The sequence below is a fragment of the Trachinotus anak genome, unplaced genomic scaffold (assembly GCF_046630095.1).
Source record: "Trachinotus anak isolate AG129_WGS33_773 ecotype Australia unplaced genomic scaffold, CSIRO_AGI_Tana_v1 ptg000001l, whole genome shotgun sequence".
In the NCBI taxonomy this organism is placed as follows: Eukaryota; Metazoa; Chordata; class Actinopteri; order Carangiformes; family Carangidae; genus Trachinotus; species Trachinotus anak.
Window position 1 is genome coordinate 1308437 of NW_027273852.1, and position 22737 is coordinate 1331173.

At 40.7% G+C, this 22737-nt stretch overlaps 1 protein-coding gene across 2 annotated transcripts in view; it reads right to left on the minus strand.

Annotated features, from left to right (window-relative positions):
• The window catches only part of tmeff2a (transmembrane protein with EGF-like and two follistatin-like domains 2a), a 106547-nt gene that overhangs the window by 43661 nt on the left and 40149 nt on the right, over positions 1-22737 (minus strand). For both annotated transcript variants that reach the window (XM_071487076.1, XM_071487003.1), the window contains exons 3-4: positions 22184-22313; positions 8371-8397 (exon numbers count right to left, since the gene is read on the minus strand). In XM_071487076.1, the coding sequence (XP_071343177.1) occupies positions 8371-8397; positions 22184-22313 (157 nt within the window). The remainder of the gene's footprint in view (positions 1-8370; positions 8398-22183; positions 22314-22737) is intronic.

The window sequence follows — 22737 nt, forward strand, 5'->3', positions numbered from 1 at the left end:
GAAATATAATCCTGCTGTTTGGCAGATGTTTGTCCAAAGTGACTTATGAAAACATTTTTTTTTTTAGCATAGCCCCATTGGGAATGACATGCCTTATCCTGGGTTATGTGTATCATGCACAAAGCTGCTGGGTTTCAGATATCAGTGTTTTACATTACAGCTTTTAAGAAGAAAAATCTTTTGCACGAAACTCTGCAGACAACATCTTGTTATACCACAGCCTCTATTCTTAATAAAGCTGCACTATCTCAAGCAGATGCATTAGCCATTTTTAGGAATCATGATCACAGTAAATTATGGGTTATTATCCTGCAGATAGACATGCCTCTGAATCATCGATCACTATAGAAAACCTTCAGAGCTCCTTCATTTCCCAAGCTGTAAAAGAACAAAGCTCAATTTGTGGGATCATTGTTATTATTGAAAACTGAGTTGCATCATTTTACAATATGCAGCATTTCAGTTCAGTCTTATGTTTGAAGCTTTTTTACATATTCAGTGTTCACAATGGGAAAGGTCTGTGCAGGCACTATATATATATATATATATATATATATATATATATATATATATATATATATATAATTATTAATAAATTACTGCTGTCAGTACAGCTGTTTAGAAAAATACTGTTGTTCTTTAGCTGTGTATGACTTTGTTTTTAAGACTGTGGTCAGGGTAAAATATGGTTTATCTGACCACTATATGAAGACTTGCTTTGAATCTCTTCCATCAATATGTAAACTAATTATTTGTCCAAGCAATAACACAGATTCAATTTTCCAGCCATGTTGCAGCACTGAACTGTCACCTGCAAACACACTGTTCTCCTGCATGAATGCAGTTGGGTACACACCCATCTCCTGCAACAGCCTCCACACTGTTTCCTGCACTGGTGCTGATCTTTGGACTTGTGTTGGACATGGTGTCTTTCATATATGTCTACATTTCCTCAGTAATTGGAGGGATAATGATACCACTCAGAAATTTGTCTGTATGTCTTTTCTAGTTCAAGAACATCACGCAATTCCAGCTCCAAATGCAGAGCTTCCCTTTAATATTGAAGATATTGGTGCAGAATGTCAACTTCAGTAAGGTTCAGACTTTTCAACCGGGCTGGGAGCCTATCTGCCCTTCGGCTTTCACCTGCCTATTAGGGTGGAACATATTGGCTAGATAGGTTTTGTGTGTGTGTGTGTGTGTATGTGTGAGTAAGACATGCAGCACAGAATGACCAAATAAGACACACACGCACACACACACACACACAAAGACACACACACACAAAGACACGGGTGGGCTGGCAGTGGCGAGCCTTATCGTTATGCCACAAAGTGGGAAGATTAGATTACTCACTTCCCTAAACCTCTAACTTGGTTACCATAGCAATAGCAGTGTGACTGGGGCAGCAGCTCGTCATTGTGGAGGCTGCTAAAGCAGAAATGGACGGATGGAACAATCAACAGGGGAACGGCAGGTCAGCCAGCTATTTCACCTTAGCAACGCAGATTTCTATTCTATTCTCTTCTTTTCTACTCTACCAAACACTGATATAGACCCAGTTTAGAATACTCCTTATCATTCTTAGTGTTAGGTAACATTAGGCCTCATACTTAGTGTAGCGTTGTCTTTCCATGAACTTTGATATTGAACATGTTGCACCACAATGTTCGGAGAGTCAATAAAATAATAAAGTGTGGAGTGCTACCTCATATAATCATTTTTCTGCATTGCTGCATATCGGCCAAGGGAGATCAATTGAAATTGAATTCATAATTGCACCATAGAGGAGCTTCGCCCTTTATTCAAATTAATGAAGTGCTTGCAAATCCATAGTGTTGTGGGTCTGATCATTAGATTAATTACCCCAATCAGGCTATTGTATTTCAATTAAACCAAGTGCAGTGTTTATCTTTTCATTAGTCAACACTCAGAAAAGTAATAAAGAGCACAGACAGGGTGTGGTGCATGTGCGCATGAATATACAAGTACGAGTGATGTATTGTTATTGTGCGTATCGTCGGCGGTGACAGAACGGCAGGATAGGAATTTTCATGTCCTTGATAGTTCTAAAAAAGCTAAAAAAGTCTCAGCCTAAACAAAGCTTTGGAGATAATTAGAGTGACACAAAAGAAATCAGGTAGTTGAAAAGACAGAGACACTGGGAAGAATGCCCCATAAATACTGGTGATTAGACTGCAGAGTGCCTCCATGCTCGCTCTCTGTCGCTTGGGGCTCATAATGGACTCGTTTTTTACCATTCAAACAGAAAAATGGCTCTGATAAGTTACGGGACACTGTTTTGACCTTGACAAAGCACTTAATTTAGATAAGACCTACCCTTTGAAACTGCAGCGAAATTAGGTCACTTCAATGCCTGCCCACAGAGCATGACAGAGTTCAAGTCGCTGATTTCGGGACTTGGGGAGGGATTGTCCTGCTGGCTCCTACGTGTTCTAGCCGGTTCTATCAGGGACTAATTTAAGCCTACGAGAGCAATTTTCACAAAGTAGATATTTAATATTGGATCGAAAAAGCCACAAAGAAAGCAGAGACCTAAAGAACATTTGGGTCTTGTAAAAAGATGGTGAATAATTAAAGCTACTGCTTATAAAACTAACATTTAAACAGGCTGTATTCTCTATATAAAGACAGATGAGAAGTATTTAGTGATTAATTCTGTGTAGTCTTTGGTGCATGACTCATGAGTCAGTCAGTCAGATTGTCAGTCCACCACTCTGATGAATATTTCCATGAATGAATTTCCATTAAATTTTGTATAGACATTCATGGTCCCCAGAGGATGAGGACTTTATGATCCTGTGGTGTCACCAGCAGGTCAGACCTTTTACTTATCTAGTGAAATGTGTCAACAAAGTTTTACAGACATTCGTCGTCCCCTGATGATTACATTTATGGTTCAGAATAAAATGTCTCTGCAGTTTTTGGATGGCCCGGCAAACTGGTGCAGACATCCCTGGTCTGGTTGAACTTAGGTGGTCCCTTAGCTTTTCCTCTAACGACATCAAAATAAAAAATTTGACCAAGTACCTTCAAAATGTAATTAATTAGGAAATGTTAGACTGCCAGCACGCTAAACTAACAGGGGAACAGTGGTAAACAAACTGTGTGTGGATTTGATGTCGGGCAGATCACTGATTTGTAGTGACTGGGCTGTGAACTGGGACCTGTCCATGCACAGTCTCAGTCTGCAAAGCCTGTGTTTTAACTGATAACTTATTAGATAAAAAAACTGTCCTGCCAGCGGAGAGTGAAAACCTGCTCTTCCCTTGCTCTTACCAACAACATGCCTCTGATGAACTAGTACATTTGGATACATGTGTTTTACGACAAAAACATTTCTCATTATGTGATATCACAAGGTCTTTGGATCTCTAACATCATCTCTAACAAATGAGTATTGAAGCTTCACAGAGCTGCTAGCATGGCTAAACTCTCCTACTGCAGTCTTCTTTAAAAACACACGAGGACAGCAATTGTTGAAACCCATATAAAATGAAGGCTTTGGTTGTCCTTTGTCCTCCCATGATCATGTGAGTGCAATTCAATTTCTCCACTGTACAATTTGATTTGGATAAATGTCTGATTCTGACTAGAGGGGCCATGTGACCAGACTCATGTCGTAAGGGCATCTCCCTGCACAGCCGACTTGTGTTCTCACTTATCAGATCAAAAAAAAAAAAAAAAAAAAAACACAAAAAAAACAACAATACACAAGAGGACACACTTTCACAAGCATGAATACAGACGCATGCATGCATTGCAGCTAGTCTGCAGTCTGCACACATTCACACGTAGACTCTACAGCCTATGAAACTGCGACTACCCCACTGACCTAAGTTTTATGTGTGTAGATTTATCATTGGCCATTAAAATACATTTGATTTTTACCGGGATGGCTCTCCACTGCTGGTTTCCTCAACAGGAGTCCAACCCCTCTTTTACTACCACTTTCTTTAACCTTCTCCCCTGCTCGTAAAACACCAGCAGCTCTCTCCCTCCACCTCTGTCACCCCCCCCACCTCCCACCTCCTTCCCTTCCGTCTCTTCTACTGTATCTCTCCATCTATTTTGACCTCCGCTATGATTCTATCTTTATAGGGTGTGTTTGTGTTTCTCCTCCCCTTGTCCTTGCCCTCTTCTCTCCCCTCTCGCTCCTATACTGCACAAATATCCTTTCTGCCCCTGAGTTATTTTTTCTTAAGTGTCTCTTTTTCCTCCTGAATGATCGATTTGTCAGATTTATCTGACAGTTGGAGAATAAGGGCAGTTATCAAGCTTCCACTTTGAATCACCGAGGGCTCCTAAGGTGAGCATTTATACTTAGCTTTCAGGAGAGAACCTTTCTCGCTTGTTTTTAGAGGATGACGGCCTGTTTTAATGCGCATAAGGAAACTAAACTCTTCACCCTTCCCCTGTCTGATGCATTACTATCCATTTCTGTTGGTCTTTCTGTGCAATCTTTGATGCCACCTGCAGTAGTATTGTGTTATTATTTTGTCATTATGAAGAGGGCATTAGAAATCCTTCCAGATCACCTACTAGTTGGGCACAAAACTTTATGTTTTCAAAGGCTTTTAGGTGGTGGGATATATATTGATACTTCTGATCCCAAGTGTTTCTGTTCCAGGATCAATTTTCATATTAAAATATCAATATCTAAATTCAGTAATTTGGTGTAATTGTGTATTTTATCTTCAGTGGGTTGATAGGAACTGCTTCTTCTTCCGCCTGTCAAAGTCAGGTCCAAACTACAGCTCTATAAAAGCGTAAGCCACTGAACACAGTGTTGATATTGATGATGACTGACCGCACAGTCTGGAATGGAACTTGTGGAAGCTGTGATGTGCGTGGGAGGACAGTGGCAACACAACAAACATCGTTTAGCATCTGGCATTTAATCACAATACAGAATGTGATGAGGTGATGAAGAAGGGAAGAGGTGGTGCTAGGGTGAGGCAGACCTCACTCGTTCGGCAGCGGCAGCCGTCATGGTACAGGGTGTGTGTGTGTTGTTGGCAACATGTATCTCTGACACTGACTGTGAGGAAGTGTCCTCATGTTTGTGTTCGTTTGCTTAAGTTTGTGTGTTGATGTTGTGGCAGTTGTGGTTACACGGTAAGTAATGAAATAATAAATATTACAATAAATAGCAATGAAGAGCTACAATAAGGCTCAGTGCAGTGACTTTTGAGTTCAGCTTGGAGTGAAATTCGTGTTTCTGGGATCACTGCACATCAGTTCAATAAAATATTTCTCAGTTGTAATATTTTTATTTCCAAATCCCAGGATGCTGGAATGGATGTTTTATTGCCAATACTTAATGACACTTGTGTATCCATTTTAAATGATTTACGCTACAGGGAGCAAATCTTACCTCACTAAATGTGAGCCTACTGCCCCCGTCTCATTCGTTCTGAGTGGCAGCTTATTTAAAAATGTAACATGTCACTCTATGTAAAACAGCAAACATATGCAATCTGTTGATTCCTCTGCTCTTAGTTTATTTTGTACAAAGTATTGGTATAGTGTTGGTACTGGGAAGGCAGTCAGTGGTAGTGCATATCACCACGTTCAGGACGAGAACTGACTAAAGTGACTCTGTGTCAGGCCAAGGTTAGTCTACACTCTGAGAACAGCTCGTTTCTAATCTAATGCAAGTGTATCTCCATAAACTAAAGTAGCACGAAATGCTTCTTGCCCTCGAAGTAACACTGGGGTAGGTTACAACTATAGGCTAAGCTAGTTAGCTGGCTATGCTAACATTTGCACCTTATTTTATAGCAGAAAAAGACAGTCTTTAAAAAGAAAGCTGTACATTAAAGGGCTGAATGATATGCAATGCATTTTGGGTCTCGGGTCTTGCTCCCTTACATCTGGAGAATTTGATTTATGGGCCGGAGCATCTTTGTAGCACCACATGCTTCTTATACGGTATGTAGTCACACCTTTATCAAAAAAAAAAAAAAAACTGCAGCTCCTGCAACACTGCTCCTGGCCATGTTGTGATGATTCAATGATATGTCAATTCATTTTCCAGCCCTAGTCTATCAGACTCTGTTGCTTACTGTTTTTGTTCTGGGCTTCACCCTGTGGAGGCACAGAGAGCGTTTATACAAGAGAGACCTGGCATGTGCTTTGTTTCTGCAGCTGCAGGGAATTTATTCAGGTGCTCTGCAATAAAATGCTCAAACTCCTGGGAAGTGTGATCCTCGTCCACTATACAGCCCTGACACTGGTTGATGTAATAAAAAGGAAATGTCAGTTTTCATATTCCAGTATGCCTCTTAGCCCACGGACAAGGACAGCCCTCTTCACATAATCAAGTTGAATGTAAAGCAGAGCATTCAGAGGTCATACATGAAAATGCAAGTTTCATATTGTTCCTCACTCCTCTTTCTTATCGCTGTCTGCCCTCTTTCTCTCCCTCCATCTCTCTATCACCCTCAGTCTGGTTGACCTAGCACCAGTTTCATTTCCGCTCATTCATCCATCTGTCTGCCATCTTTTTTTTTTTTTTGAGGGGGGGGGGGGTAGGAGCAACTAATCTCTTTTCCAATCTCTCCTTGATATATGCTCGGTGACGCTCGGCGCGTGAGAGTTAATAAAGGAACTGCATGGGTAAACTCACAGGAGGGCAGATAGATGCGAGATGGATGAGATGCACGAGTGTAAATATATACAGGCAACACAAACACGAACTGACAGATGAGCTCCAGTACTGTCTGCGCACCGTCTACGCTGACGTTAGGGCTGAGTCTTGTTAGTCAATTAGGCAACAAATTAGAGTCTTAGTTGAATGACACATTATTAATCAGCTGGAGGTTTTACATGATTAGTTGCTCAGAAAAGTTATTCATAAAAACTCACTCATAGCCCTCAGCTCTTTTCCATCTTATTACAATAAACACTCACACATTTATCGCCCCCTCCGAACTCGCGTCTTCTTTCAGCTCCAGTGTTTATTAATTACGATGTTGTCCACACAGCCCGTTACTCCCTTTCACTGAGAAGGAGAAACTAACAGCCGAAGAGGACACATGCAGGCTGCACTGTCTGTGCAAGTCTTTTTGAGTCGAGCCTTGACAAGAGTCTTTCCAGTTAGGACAGTGCACACGTGCTGTGTACGTTAATTTGTATTTCGGGACAACAACAAAAAAAATAACTTTAGTCAAATTAATTAGTCTGAGATTAGGGATCTAGTGGAAAGCACAAATTACAGATAATTTCAATGTGCACACAAAACAACCGCTGAGCATTTTCCAAAGCACACTTTCAGTTTTTTCACATTATTATTATTATTTTCTTTTTTTTTTTTTTTTATGCCTCCCAGCTCATAAACTCCATAATGGTATGAAAATGATCTCGGAGAGACTTGAAAATGGCTGGGATAGAAAAATCCATCAGAAACATTTATTTTATTATTCAAATTTTCTCTGAAAGTTGCATTATCATTCACTGCAGCCGCTGTGAATAAAGACCATTTTCAAATCTCTCCTTCATGATGCAATCAAGCTCGTTTGATTGACGTTTTTTTTTTTTTTTTTTTTCCTCCTTTGTGAACGCTCCCTGTAATCACCATGTGAAGGCAGAAGTGACTTTTACAAAAAATAATGAACACAAGAAATGTGTACACCGGTGGATTTTACAAGGCTAAGAACGTGAAAAGAAAAAGTTCTGCTGTTTCAAATTTAATTTTTGTTTTGTCTGTTTGCACTTGTTTTACATAACTACGACTTTTAATGTTTAGAAAGCTGGTGGTGCGAGACGGACAGAGGTTTCTCTTTTGATGCTTGTTTGTGATCATAATGTGCAACATGATGTCCAAATTAAAAAGCTGATTGTTGTCAGTTTCCTGTACGGTGGCCCAGAGAGCTCAATGCACTGCAGCTTAAGAAAACACATGCAAACAGAAACATACTACAAATACTCACAACATGACACAAGCGTTTCTAAGGGACATAAGAAAGTGACGAACCCGCCTGGGACACACTTGAACAGATGTATTATAATATATACTGTGTGTACACTGTACAACATGATGAGTGTGAACCGAGACAGCAAAACTGTGAGAGAAATCATCCTAATGTGCAGCGCAAGTTCACTATAGAACTTAAAATACATTCAAGTCAAACTTGTCTGTTTGTTCGACAACGCGTACTGGAAGTCCCTCTAATTGAGTTTTCTCTTGTGTCTGTTTATTGCATGGCTCTGCAGCGCTACAGCAAAACATAGTTTCAGTGGAGAACGACAATGAGCACAGAGAAAGCCATGAAAAAGCAGTGCATGTGGAGTTACAAGAGAGGAGGAGGAGGAGGAGGGGGAGGAGGACGTGGTGAGTAATCTTACCATCATCTCCTGATCCTGAGCCGGCATCTGCAGAAGAGAACAAACACAGTTATTAACCAGAGGCTCAAAAAGCCACAGACATTACCTGAAGAAGCGTGTGTCTGCATATGGACGTGTGTGCGTCTGGGCCTATTTGAATGTGTGCTTGTGAGTGCCTGTGTGTGTTTGCATGTTTGTGTGTGTATTTTTGTGTGTGTGTGTGAGCGAGATGTTATTTATCTTAAGATAATGCAGACAGTGATACTGAGAGTCAGCTTTAAACAGAGAGGAGGATGATATTGAGGTGCAGGATGTCCTGAGGCCTTTAGCATCGAGCATCTTCCCCATTCTGCAACAGCACATTGATCATAAAACCTCCAGCTGTGGACCTTTCCACGGTCGGGCTGTGGGAATGTTATCTGTTTCCAGTTGTCAGTGTGTTTGTGTCTCAGTGACTCCTTCTCCACGGCTTTCCCACTGAATCTGCGTAAAGCTCAAGACTGAGCTCACTGAATTGTTTGACATTACGGCTGTGAAGGGGATACTGATGAGCACTTGGAAGAACAGCCACCATGTAACTTGAGCCGCGGCATAAAGCAATCTGCTAAAATGCACAGGCCCGGAGATCATGCAGGGTCTCAGAAGACCTGGGGGGGTATAATAGCTCAGCTCCATATGAATACCCGAGAGAGGGGGCTTTATAAGAAGAGGTGCACACGCTGTCTGGAGTATTGGGGCCTTCACAGCTCGAGGACAAATGGAGTCTGACCAGCAAACTGTCCTGATACTGATACTTTCATGACATAAGCTCTGGTTCAATAAATGACTTTTCTTCTGGGACAAAAATGGTTCTTTGGGGTCAGTGCAGCAGACGGTCAGGGGGAAGTAACTCTCAAAGCAACCAGTCAAACCCTGAATATAATCAGCAGTCTGTCACCGAGTCCAGAATAAAAGTTTAATTCAATTAGTGGCAAATCTTAAATTCTAATTTTTAGATTTTTTTTTTCTTTTTGTTTGACAGATATTTTTCAAATGGTTACTGAATAATTCAGTCGCTTATTACTGCAGCTGTGGCTACTCTTTGTAAAGAAACTAAGTTGTGGGTGGAATAAAAGCTTCTTAATGAACTCGCACTTTTAGTTTGAAATCATCCACTTTCTTCTTGTGTTGTTAACTTTTTTTGTTTTGCCTGTTTTAACAAACACAGCAACTTTAACATCTCAATTACTGCATAATGATTCATCTCAGCCTGGTGATTTGGGGAGTAGACTTTCCCCCTCGACCTGTGGAGGGTCTGAAGACACTGATAAACATGCACAACACGCAGACCAGTTTTCACCACAGTCACACTTTTCTACAAACAAAAAGATTCTACACATAGCGGTTTAAAAATTAATCTGATAATCTATAATTTATGGATACAAAGCTCTGTCAATAACGTCTACAGTAAATTTCTTAAGGCCAAAAGTCAGCATTACAACCCCCCTGACTACCATTAGTCTGACTCTAGATGGAGTCCTGATGCAGATGGTGCTGAGGAAGGTGGTGTCTGAGTGCTAGCACTAGCATCAGGTGCTGAAAGCAGTATTACAGAGAAGCTAACTGGAGGAATGGAAGGGATGGTGAGTAGTGATCCTGTGTGAACAGATGAGAGACTCGTCTGCTTTGTTCTGAAATAAGACAGTGGGCTTACTGTTTCGTTAGTGAAGCCAGGGTCAAGCCAGATCTGATCCACAGTCCCGTCTGTGGTTTAGGCAACAAATGCACTTTGGGTAAGGTCAGGGGAAAGATGGTGGTTTTGATTAAATGTAAATAAACAGGCTCTGCCTGAAGATGCTGTGAATTCTTTTCTGTATTAAACCGGACGACAATCGTTCTTTCACCTTAACTGTGAGAGTCTAGACATAACAGGTGGAATGATGCTGTAGTCACTACAAGATCAGATATTTTAGCAGAAAACAAATGCGGTACTGTCTGTGAACATTTTTCTGATACCTTCAGTGTCAACATATTTTCATTCTGCTAATCATGTACGGTATGTTAATAATTTGAAAATAATTTAAAAATTTTTTAAAAATATATATATTTTCTGGAAGTGCACACAATTATCAGACAAGGCAGGTGAGGAGAGGTTACATCAGTGCTATGAAAATAAACAGCTTTGCATTATTGAGCCACATCTCAACGAAACTGTCTGCCATCTTATTAAAAATCAATAAAAAAGGTTTTAAGAAACAACTGAAGAGGTAATAAAAAAAGACAATATGCACAAACAAAACAAGACTTCTTTGCAACATATCTTAAAAGTACTTGTTGCCAAGGTAACAAGTAATCCAGAGTAAACCAAGCATACAACAATAAACCTTCTCAGCCTCTTGTATTATTAAAGCATGCAATCATAAAAACAAGGCTCATCATCACAAATTATCAATTCTCCCTGAACAGAAGGCCCTTCCTCTTCAAAGTGCATCAACATGTTGAATTTCTGTCTTTCACAGGTGCATTTAAAGGTTCATGCAGACTGAACTCAGCACAAGATGAACAAGGCAAAAATCCATTTGTGAGATGAAACAAATGCACATCACCTCATTTCTCAGTGAAATAAAGCTTAAGCTACTTTTGGTGTAATCGCAGCATAATGAATGGAAGAGTAGGGATTTAAACCCCCACAGCAGAAACACTATCTGATTTTGTTCCAGTGTCCTGCACGGCCACCTCCGCACTTCTGTATCCTCAAGGTGGTTAAGTCAAAAGGATTGAAAAGACAAATCCACTGAAACGTATGCACTTAATTGTAGTGGTGCACATTTGGAAAGGAAATACATGCAACTCATTTGTTGGACCTCGAGGATTCACACAATGCCTTTCAGTGAGAAACACTGAAAGTATCATATCGCGATTACTTTGGCAGATATTGCGATCACGATATGAGTCATGATTCCAGTTGGAATGATTGTTTTTGAATTTTATTTTCACTGAAATCTTTTTTTTAATGATGATGATGTGATTTTTGTTGGAGCTTGTACCAAAACAAACATGTTCCCTTACATCTGGAGAACATAATTTGTAGGCCGGGGCATCTCTGTAGCACTACAACGCTTATGGTGCTAACAATGCACAACAATGTTGTGACACATTTTACCTTTATCAGAAAGATTGCAGCTCCTGCATTTTGGTAATTGCACTTGGCCATATTGAGATTTCGATAATATTTCGATTAGTTGTGCAGCCCTAAGATACATCCTCTCTACAAAAACTAATTCTCTACTGTCTTTTCCTCTTCTTAAACCTGCTGAATTTCCAAGTGACCTTGGAACATGTGGGACAATAAGTGAACAGTGTTTCATGAAAAGTCGTAGCTGGAAGGATCAGGCTGAGTCAGAAGGGCTTCATGGGAGATCAATAAAAACCTTTAGTATCTGTACAAGGCCAGACGGTTGAGGGGAGTAAGACTGGCATTAGAAAATAGAACAAAATGGCAAAGGAGATGGGCACAAGCTTTCTTTTAACCTACTTTACCTACCACACAATTTTATGGGAGGGAGCAGAGACGGACTGCCAGAAGGGGGAAAAATCCTCCGTAGACAATAGATGACTAAAGTGATTTTGTTCTTTAATTTTGAAACAGTTCATTGTAAGAGGACAGAAGCAGACAGAAGGAGAACTGTTATTAACCTTAATGGGCCCATATTTTACACTTTTCCGGTGTTTTATTTGAAGTGTTGATATCCAAAGGAAGATATATTTGTGGTTTTATGAACCAAAAACCATCTCAGTGTAGTTTTATATCTCCTCTCTCAGGCTTCTCTCTGGAGGCTCTAGTACAGGTGGGCGATTGTTTTTGAGTGATTGAATAAAAATATAGCAGATTTCAGGCAAACACACCGAGAAAAACTGAATCCTGCAAGGTTGGATGGTGGGTGCAGGTGGACGCTTGGGGCGTGGCTGATAGCGGTGACTGCTTTGTTGTGACATCACAAAGCTACAGAAGTCCCGACAGCTTGTTTTAAGGCTCAGTTTCTGAAAACAGGCTGTGTGCATTTCTCTGTAGAGTAGCTTTCACGATATTAATATAGCAACAAGACCTGCTTTATAATAAAACAGACATGGAAATCTCACTTCATATAATATGAGACCTTTAAAGTGCTGCTTACACCAGAAGCTCTACTGCACTGTACACACACATACATATATCACTGCCTGCCTGCACGCGAAGACACTTTTCCTTCTTCTACTGTGAAGAAGCCTTGAAAGTTAGGCTTCAGCAGAGAACACAGCTCCATGCAGACACTGTGCCTGGCAGGCCATGTTGTGTATAAAGGTACTTGTGTGTCCTTGTAAAAATCATGCTCATACTCTAGTGAGTACTATGAACACTTGAAATGGGATTTGATGTGTGTGCAACGAGGTCGCCTGGTGGCAATACTTCACTCTTAGTGCAGAAACTTGAAATCCTCACATCTGTAAATGTTCATATGTGGTAGGCTACAAATACACTGGCACAAACATGCAAACACAAGCATGTTTGCAATATTTCCAATAGCACTAAGAGACAGACTGTGTTTATTTCCTTACAGCTTGTGATGTTGAGCTGTGGCATCTTCGAACCTGATGTTCAATTCTGAATCTGATTTCCACAAAAAGAAAGTCTTTAATATCAGTAGCTTTCAAGGCTCCTGGAGCTGCATGGGCGATGCAGACCAAGTTGTTTTTACACCTTTGAAATTATGTCCCATTAAAGCATCACATGAAAGAAACATCACATCAACTCAGCAGGAACTGATGAACTGACCACAGAGGTTGCTGGATGCTGGGATTTGGCAAGAACCTTTACGATCTTACCAACCAAGTATCTTTCTAAATCGAACAGACGGCCCAGAGGTGTCGACTCTTCTGACCATCATGATATAGTTTGCTAGAATTGCTCTAGTTAACTTTCCTCTGATTGCCATTAGAGAGTAGTTTTCAGGTTCAAAGTCTCAACCAGCTCAGTATGCCTAGAAACATACATATTACATACATATTAGATTTATAACGTAAATTACATCCAGTGGCAATTGAGGAAAGAGTGCAGCCTTTCTGAAGCGAGGTGGAAAGTGAGGGCTTGGAGTTTGAGGGGTAAGTTGGTGTCAAGATGGGTGTCCCATGACGGATCTGCATTTTTATTCATCACAACCAATTTTTCCGCATTCTCAATGAGGCTTTTTCTCTGCTGCTGAACGTTGGTGCTTGCCAGGAGCTCCATGGTTGTTGCTTGACAAGGTCTTTATCATACAAGAGGTCATAATTGGCCCTCTGAGCAGCGCTATGTCTTCAGGCCAGGTTTGAGGTTACAGTGAGTTGCTATTGGAAAGTGACGAGACGGGCTAGCTGGCTGGTTAGCGTGCTAACTTCAGTAGAAGAAATGACAGAGATAGAGACTGTTGTTTTCCACCACTGGAGACAGCTGTTGGTGAGTAAAGGATTGACTGTAACTCTTCTCTATGCTGTTTCTTCTAGACTTGTGAATAAACAGCTGTTAATGCTAATGCTAGCTATATAGCAATAGCAAAACTTACAAAAAGCTCCTATATATAAATACCTGGTATTTAAGGGTATTTTATAACCCTAATTATACCTTAACCATAAATGAAAGCTTCTTCAAACTGTGTTCCTAACCTTAGTATTGCTCTGTAATTTCAGATACACATGACAGTTATGTTGGGTTATTTATGAAGAGTTTATCACCCAAAGATTGAAGCTAATCTGCTTCATCAGGATTGTGGGGATGTGGTTTAACTAGATTAGATTTGCAGTTGCCTGGCAGCAAGCAAACCACCACACAACTGTCGTCAGGTTTTGATTCAACTATTGCCAGATCCCAAGGAAGTGTGTGACTGTGACATCGCCTTCTTCACACAGAGCCGAGAAAAGCTCAGATGAAAACATTCACGTGGAATAACTAAAGCTGTTCCAACTTTGGCACAACATTGTTTGAACTCTTCACTAATAGGAAGCTGATTAAAAAAATGGTTTTTCGGGGCCTTTAACTACAATATATTTGCCACATGCAGATAATATGCACATATAGTTTATCGTTAATTAAAGTGGTGTATTGATGAGCTCTGTGTACTGTATGTGAGATCCTGCTGTGCCATGTTAAACTCCCCACACATACACCGCACTGCATCATGGTCACCAGGATGGATTTCTGCATAGCACACCTCTGATAATGTTCTGCTGACTCACATTCAGCTCCTGGCCCACTGATAACCCACATTGTGCTTATTAAGTCATCAGCTAAACATATGGCTCGTGTCATCTGTCGGTGCTCAGGCGCTGCGGTCACACAAAACAGTGTTTAAACATGTCATCAACATTTTAACATTGTGTCAATTAAACCCTGTGCCACCTGCCCGTTTAACGACTTCCGGGAAGTTATACCGTTCACTTTGTGAACTGAGTTGGAAAATGCTATGTGAGCACTTGCCCCAGCTTAACTCTCTCCTTTGGGGGAAATAGACTGCTTGGTTTGTTTCGCTTTGCTAAGCTGATGCTTAACTGCTCCTCACTGCGCTGGGCTTGCATTTGATGTGATAGGAAAGTGGTACCATCTTGTGCTAATCAACTTTCACTGGCTTTGTACCACTGATAGCTCTTCCTCTTATCGACTTCTAAATCAGAACTTCCTTATCTGTCGGGACGTGAAGGTAATAAAGACTGGAATGGACTGGAATTAAAGATGTGTAAATTTGCTTTATTGTCTGACAGATGTTGCCCTGAAAAATTCAATAATGGGCTAAAATAAGCCACTTCATTTCACAAACCTAAAATTCGGTGATATAATATTCTCCTTGATACGCACACTTTTCCACAGCAGCCATTATAAGACTCTTTTCCTAGGAGGCAATGGTATCAAATCATGTTTGTCTATGCCTCAGTGGGGTCACTTAGCATGAAAACTGGCAACTCAGCAGGCCTCCTGTTCTCTGTTAGAAAAGACAGCAGACTCTAACGTCTGGCCTCCTGGCCTCAGGAGCAAAGAGGGTTAATGAGATCACATGAAGCAGTGCTGTCAGGATCCTGCAGGTCGGCCATGGAGCGCAAACACAAGAAGAGACCTGCTAATGTGATAAGACTCAGGTCACATGTGTGTCAAGATCTGAAATGTGAAAAACGTGAAAAACTAGGACTCTTCCTTATCAATTAGAGGCTGACGGTAGTGGTTGTAACATGGCTGGTGTGGACACCACTGGCTGACAAATAGGTCTGTAAATGGACCGTGATATTTTCTATTTTTGAATATTATTAGATCACTAGATTATCTATGGAGAATTCCTACGTCCTCTGAAATTCATTTCAAAATCTACGCAGGTTTTAATTTTTGACCTTGATGTTCGAAACAGTAGTTGAGAAAACAGTCTCCCCTCACTGCTGTTCTTCAGAGCTTCTGATTATATCACATGAGCGTCAGCAGCAGATGGGGTTTGCCTAGTTGTCGTAAAGTTCCTCTATAGACTAAAGGGAAAATCCACTTCATCAGGTGACCAGAAACATGGCGTCAAACGAATGCCAGTGCTGCGCTGCTTCTGCTGGATGTCGAAAGGGCCAACGTTTGTGCACCTGTCATCAGCTGACAACATCATTGTTGTGTTCACACATTTGTATACAGTGGCCCTGAGAGCTCGGGGCGCTGCAAAGAAAACACATGCAAATAAACAAAACACGAATCCAGAAAACATCTTTACTAATTTGAGCATCTGCACGACAATTGCACAACACAACCGTCAGCTCCACGTCGTGATGAAGACCATGTGATGTGATCTAAAGTTCCAGAAAAGCTACAAAATGGACGTTGTGGCGTCTCAATAACAACAACACAGGGCTTCCTGTTTTTTTTTTTTTTTCTTTTTATTTTTGACACTGATCCACTAATGTGAGGTTTGGAGAGTTAGAGTTACATTACGATCACTACGTCTAGATTTTCTTTCCCCAAGGCCGCCCCCCAACCCCCCACAGAGAAGACTGTTTCATGATACCTCTCATCCCAGCAAGGGAAAACAAGTGCTGGCACTGGCGAGCTGACATATATCTATTACACTGTGTACTGTTGCTGCTAATGGGATTTTGAAAGATGGAAATGGAAAGCAGGACGGCCAGAGATTGGGAGGGAGAGAGAGAGAGAGAGAGAGAGAGAGAGAGAGAGAGAGAGAGAGATATAGTGAAAGAGAAAATGCTTTGTTGCAGTAAATGCATGGATTGTGTAAAATAGTTTTTTACACTTGCTCTTAGTTGATCTGATTCAAGATATTTTAACATTTTCCGCTGCTGCACTCGCTACCTTGGCTGTGAGCATCAGCTAAATGGCTGAGTGGTGAAGAGACCAGAGAGGAAATGCTTCAGAAGTAGCTGCCTGCAACACTTTCCCACATGAGAGCTTTGGGTGTAACACTTGGTTATATAAGAAAAGCTCCCACGCAGCAAGCTTGCAGTTTACCTCTCAAACAAACAAACAACGAGCGTCGGCGACACCTCCTTTAGAGAGGCCATCTTTGTGGCGTCCATGATCCCAGTACTTGTGTCTCTCAGTAACTGAGCCATGTTGTATGAAGCGACTGATGCTGTTCCCCCTTTTTTTTTTTCTTTTCACTCTTTAACACCCAACTTATCACTTATTACGCACACTTATAGGAGATGGCAACATGTGGCCTGTTACATTAACGCCACTGTGCTATAATTAGAAGAAAGAAAGAGTAAAATGTGTAAACTGAATCAGTGTCCGTGAACGCTGATTTTCCAAGGGAAGTAACGAGTTGTTTACTGCCCTGTTCTGGACAAAAGCAAGCATAAAGTGTACATCTGAGTGTGACACAAGACAGTGACGACAGCCTCTACAACCATGGTCACAGCGTGTTTGTCAGAGGACTGCAACACACACCACATTCAAGTCTGAATCCTGCATTAAGTTCTCAAAAGTTGTGCTTGTTATACGGAAGAAAGGGGCCTTTATCTCTCCCTCTTTCAAAAGATACACAAATCCATATCACACACACACTGGCTTCGACGATCACATGTCTTTAAAAGGAGCTCTCTCTCTCTCTCTCTCTCTCTCTCTCGCTCTCTCTCTCTCACACACACACACACACACACACACACACACACACACACACACACACACACACACACACAAAAAACCCACAAACAAGCAATTTAGAAAGAGGCCGGACATTTCATGTGACTGTGCGCGGCCCTGCCGACCGGCACACAGACACCACTGCTGTTACTGCAGTAATACTTCAACCTCAATCTCCACACGTTCCTGCTACTGAGCCGAACCCATTCAAGAGCCTTTTAATGGACTTCTGCCGACTGCCTCTCGGATGGGGGGGGGGCTGAGTCAGCGCCTGCACGAGTTGAGCCAGCAGTGCTACCTTGGCTTGAGCAGTGATTCACATGTGCCTAAAGAACCAGCCAACATCTCCTCGCCTGTGGATCCGCTCATTCACAACATGACTCACTAATGGGTTGATCCCTTTCTCAATGCTTGGTTTAAAAAAAAAAAAAAAACAAAAAAAAAAAAACATATTACATGGGCCAAACCTAATTACATGAAAAAAAAAGAAAAAAAAAACCCGAGCCTGCTTTTGTATGTATGTGAATAGAAAATTTCACAGACTGCTGTTACATAGATGTGAACATGTACAAAAGTTAATGTATCATGAAAGCAGACTGGGTGTGTAACATATGTCGTCCGCTGGTCTTGATTAAAGCATCTTTTATCCACTCATCAAGATGGAAATATAGAGACTGTATGAGGATCTTATTTCTTCTAATACCTATAGAGCGGGTAAATAAAACCTATTCACTAACCTTTTATGACCAAGAACCTTTACTGCGTACTGCGACTAGCACAACCGGTCTCCACAATGCGGCTGATGAAGTGCCTGACCTTTTCCGAGTGAGGACGCCCACTCAGCAGCTTAAACGCCAAACTATATCAGAAAAATACAGTAATTCCAATTATGTTAGATAATTCCACCAAGTACCTTCGTCTCCTTACAGCCAGCGGTAAGATGCAAACAATGGGCAATGTCATCAAGGGACAGGGTACAGAAAAGGAAGCAAAAAATGCATTCCCTCCATATCTTCAACAAGCCATGCCTGTTATTGAAAAATATAATAAGATAAAAACAAGTCAGGACCTAATCACCCCTTGACATGGAGCAGAGAGGAGTTTGCCTCTGTTTTTTTTTTTTATTACAGCAAAGTTATTATCCTGCTTGTACCATGGTAACTTGTCTGCAAAAAAATAGAAAATAAAAAATACAAATAAAATAAGTTGAATCATATTTTGAAGCTGATGGTAAAAGACTACACCACATTTAACAAAACATGGCCACGATCAACCGAGTCAATAGCTATTTCTACTACAACCATACCAAAACAACATTGTATGCATCACGCTCATTGAGCTGCAGAGTTTTTATGCCTCTGGTGTTTTAGGTCACTGAAGTGCTTCGCCTATTGATTGTTGTTGTGCGCACTCGGTTGTGTTGTACAGTATCAGGCCGTGACACACACTCATACATCCTGACTGTCTTTCCATTCGTTGTGATGTGGAGCAACAAGGAGAAAGATTTCTGCTGGATGTGGCCTTGGTAGGAAAACACAGGTGTGTCTGTCCACTCAAAGAAAACACACTATTGTACACAATGCAGTCATCATATAGACAAGGTGGCTCTGCATTACCTCTAGCTGCCTCGTGAGAGATGCACATTAACTAATCAATGCACGTTCTCTCTAACTAAGAAACAACTTAACCTGCTGATGCATAATGTTGACATGTAGATAATTTACCTTATTATTTAATTTAGTGAGCAACAAAAACTGCTGTGTTTATTTAGCACACAGTGCAGCAGTTTTGGTTGGTCATAAAATGAAGTATGAAATTACCTGAAATAAATAAAGGTTATAAACTGTGTATTTGTACTGCGAACGCCCCTATGTCACGCTCACACCCTCCTAAACGGATGAAAGGCTGATTTTGAAGCAAAAAATTGTCACTCATTTGTTCCATGGTTACTGATAATTTGGAAGTTATATCTTATGTAAAACAACACATGTGATTAACACTGAAAAGAAAAATATTATCACTTATTTTGAATGTCAGGACAATTTACGCAATATTCATAAGCAAAATTTCACATTCACAAAGTGAAATTTCTTAAATCAGCTCCCTCATTTAAGTTGTTTCTAACTGACACTGAACATTGCTTTGAGTGTGTCAAATTTGTAACATCTTCTATCTACTCTGAAAAGCTTGTCACTTACATTGTTTTTTTTTTTTTTTTGGTCATCCTTATGTGTTTATTTGATTTAAAGAACTGGTTTGTCTGGTTTGTCCGTTGCTAACCTGCCAGCCCCTGGTTGTGTGTAAAAAGTCTGACATTTGTTAGGCTGTCGGCCTCCTTTAATCTCATCACGCTGGGACCTAACTTCTGTACAAACCTTCCCTGCCCTGACCAGTTATACCCAGGAGCCTCTGCATCGATTCGAACGTGCAACAGAAGTTAACGCTGGGATTTCCTGGGACCATGTACAAAGCTGATATATTGCAAAGAGGGTTACTCTGACTCATTTTGGAGAAACAAAGAGGCCCGACTGAGCACAAAGCTTGTATATATTGAATCTGACTGTGAAAGACTGAGACATGGACTCTGGGGTTGGTTGAACTCTTTATTGAATTTGTGGAATTTTGGTCACTTTTTGTGGGGAAAACTGAATAATGCTGTATTGTGTGTTTCTTGCTTGCCAAGGGTTTTTGTTTGTGTTCAGGTAGTTTAAGGGATTGGTATTTCAATCTGTTCCTTTTTAGGGGGTTGTGGGTTGTATTACTATTTTATTATAGTCTGTCAGACTGACTTTGACTGGCAGCCAGCAACCGCTACACTGTATAATGGACAATTTAAAACTTTGACCTGTTGGTGGAGTCAGAGGAAAAATCAGAGGATCACCAAAGTCATGTCAGTTTGTGGCGTGTGTGTTACAGCTGCCGTTGCTGGAAAACATGAATGTGTGTTCATACCAGCTGGGTGTCTGTTGCATCGCTGCTACTGCAGCTCTATCTGTCTACATAGAGTTTGTAGGATACTTAAATCTTGGATTTCTCTCCATTCTTAATCAATTTCTGATTTATTTTTGACAGAAAATGCCTCCGAAACCCCAATGTCTCCACATGCAGCTGCTAATATGGTTAAAAAATATATTTTTTTCTACTGACATATTCAGATTCAGCCTAGACATAGAGACTACAGTGAATAATATGCATAATATTGCTGGTATGATGTCAAAATGACTGTCAACAGCTCTTTTCTCTATTTTCGCTGCGGGACGCGTGCGTCACACGTAAAAAATAAGTGACACACTGAATCTTTAGATGACACACTTGTGTCAACTGTATCGCCAGATTTACTTGATCTACACATGAGACACAGGCAGTGTGCCGCTCTAATCCGTTAACATGGGCGCTGAAATGAAAACCAGGACGTTCCGCAGCTGCCACGCACACGCCACGCATCCAGCGTGTTGCCGGCCTCAGGCTACAGCCACACGATAAAGCGATAAAGGCCAAAGTAATCGTTGATGAATTGTAGTCCAGGTAAACGTTTGAAATAATTGTGACACAGTTTGAAGTTATATCGCCAAGCACGACAACCGACGCTACTGCTCCTAGCACGGCTAAAGATGTATCTTATAGCTGCAGGATTACTTTGTGAAAATCAATTCAATCAATTTCAAGAAATCAACCAGCTTTTAATAAATAGAAAATATTCAGTGAAACTGTTCTGTGAAAGTGTCACTGTGAGTAGTTAAACCTCATGTTTTGTTTGTGGAATATAAACCTATGAGCACATCATTTCTAAATAAATTCTATGCCTTCTAGAAATTGGTCGTGCAGTGATCGAAAAAAAAAATGCATTTATGTTCACTGGACCCTTTACAGCGTTAATGCAAAGCACTCTAAAACATGTACAGTGCATCTACACAAACCAGGACAAATGAAAAGGCCATCAAGATGATGTGTGATTCAGTCATTCAATTTTCTGCTTTGCTGAGCATGCCTCCTGGCAGCAGTGTTACAGTAACTACCTGTGACAATTTGGCACAAGCAGAATTATTTACATTTCATGCCTTTTGACATTATTTAAACGTTACATAACGGAAAGGTCACAGCTGTCGCACCTTTTTTCTTCGTTCTGCTTAACACGTAGAATTCAAAATGAAAATCTATAATTAACTTGTTTAACACTCAACAGGCCTTTTGGCCAAACACCAGCTTCACTTTCACTTTCTTGTTTTTTTTTTTTGCTGTGATGAAATCTGCATCTGTTCAATGAGAACACTTGTCACTGTCATTGTAGTTGCGCTTGTTGCATTAAACTTTGGGAAATTACATCAGTCCGTCGCAATTTTTTCATCATACCTTTGATTCCTTTGAAGTAATGCATCACTCTAATTAATTACTGAATCCCACCCACTAGATGCATTTGCATATATTGATGATTATAGCATTTGGGCCTGAAAATGATGCTGCTCTTTTATAAAATGTAAAAACTGGATTCAGTTAACTTTCCCACCACTCCACCTCTACATCTGCACCGTGTCCTCAGTCTGCTTGACATCTGTGCATTACCTCTATTATTAGCAGCTCTGTTGTCTCAGCGTTTTATATTCACACACAGTCTGTTTGTATATTTGTTCAGTGTGAGCTGCGCTTCTGTGTGTGTGTGTGTGTGTGTGTGTGTGTTTGCTTGTGTGTACATCTGTGTAGGTTCTGTAATGTAAATGTACCCACCAGCAGGACAGGCCCCTTCTGACATAATAAGTACTTCAGACTGTTGCTTGCAGGCATCCCTGCGCAGGAAACACTCGTTCTGGTAGTTCTGATTGTTGGAGCCACACACTGGGGCATAGTCATTGTTGCACTGCAGAGAGGAGAAAGAAAAAAAAAAGAAAAAACAGGTAAGAAAAGGAGCAGAAAAAGGAGAGGAGCCATATTAAGGTGATCTAAAAAAAAAAAAAAAAAACCGATGGATACCACTGTCTTGATATGGTAAGTACTTACTAACTATTTCATCATATGCTGTATATGAGGCCGTGTTAGGGGTCAACTCCATTTCATTAATGCCACTTTAGCGAACAAATGTGAGGGACTGGTCATTGTCAGAGTTTTCTCGATCTAATTTCTCCACTCACACAACAGAAGCCTTTTCAAACTGAAAAAAACCCAACACAGAGACATCTACAAATGTAACCAATAAATATGCATAGCTGACATCTGAAATGGAAAATCAAAATGAAAATGCAACAACTTGAAACACACACTGGCTGTTTCAACCTTAAATGACG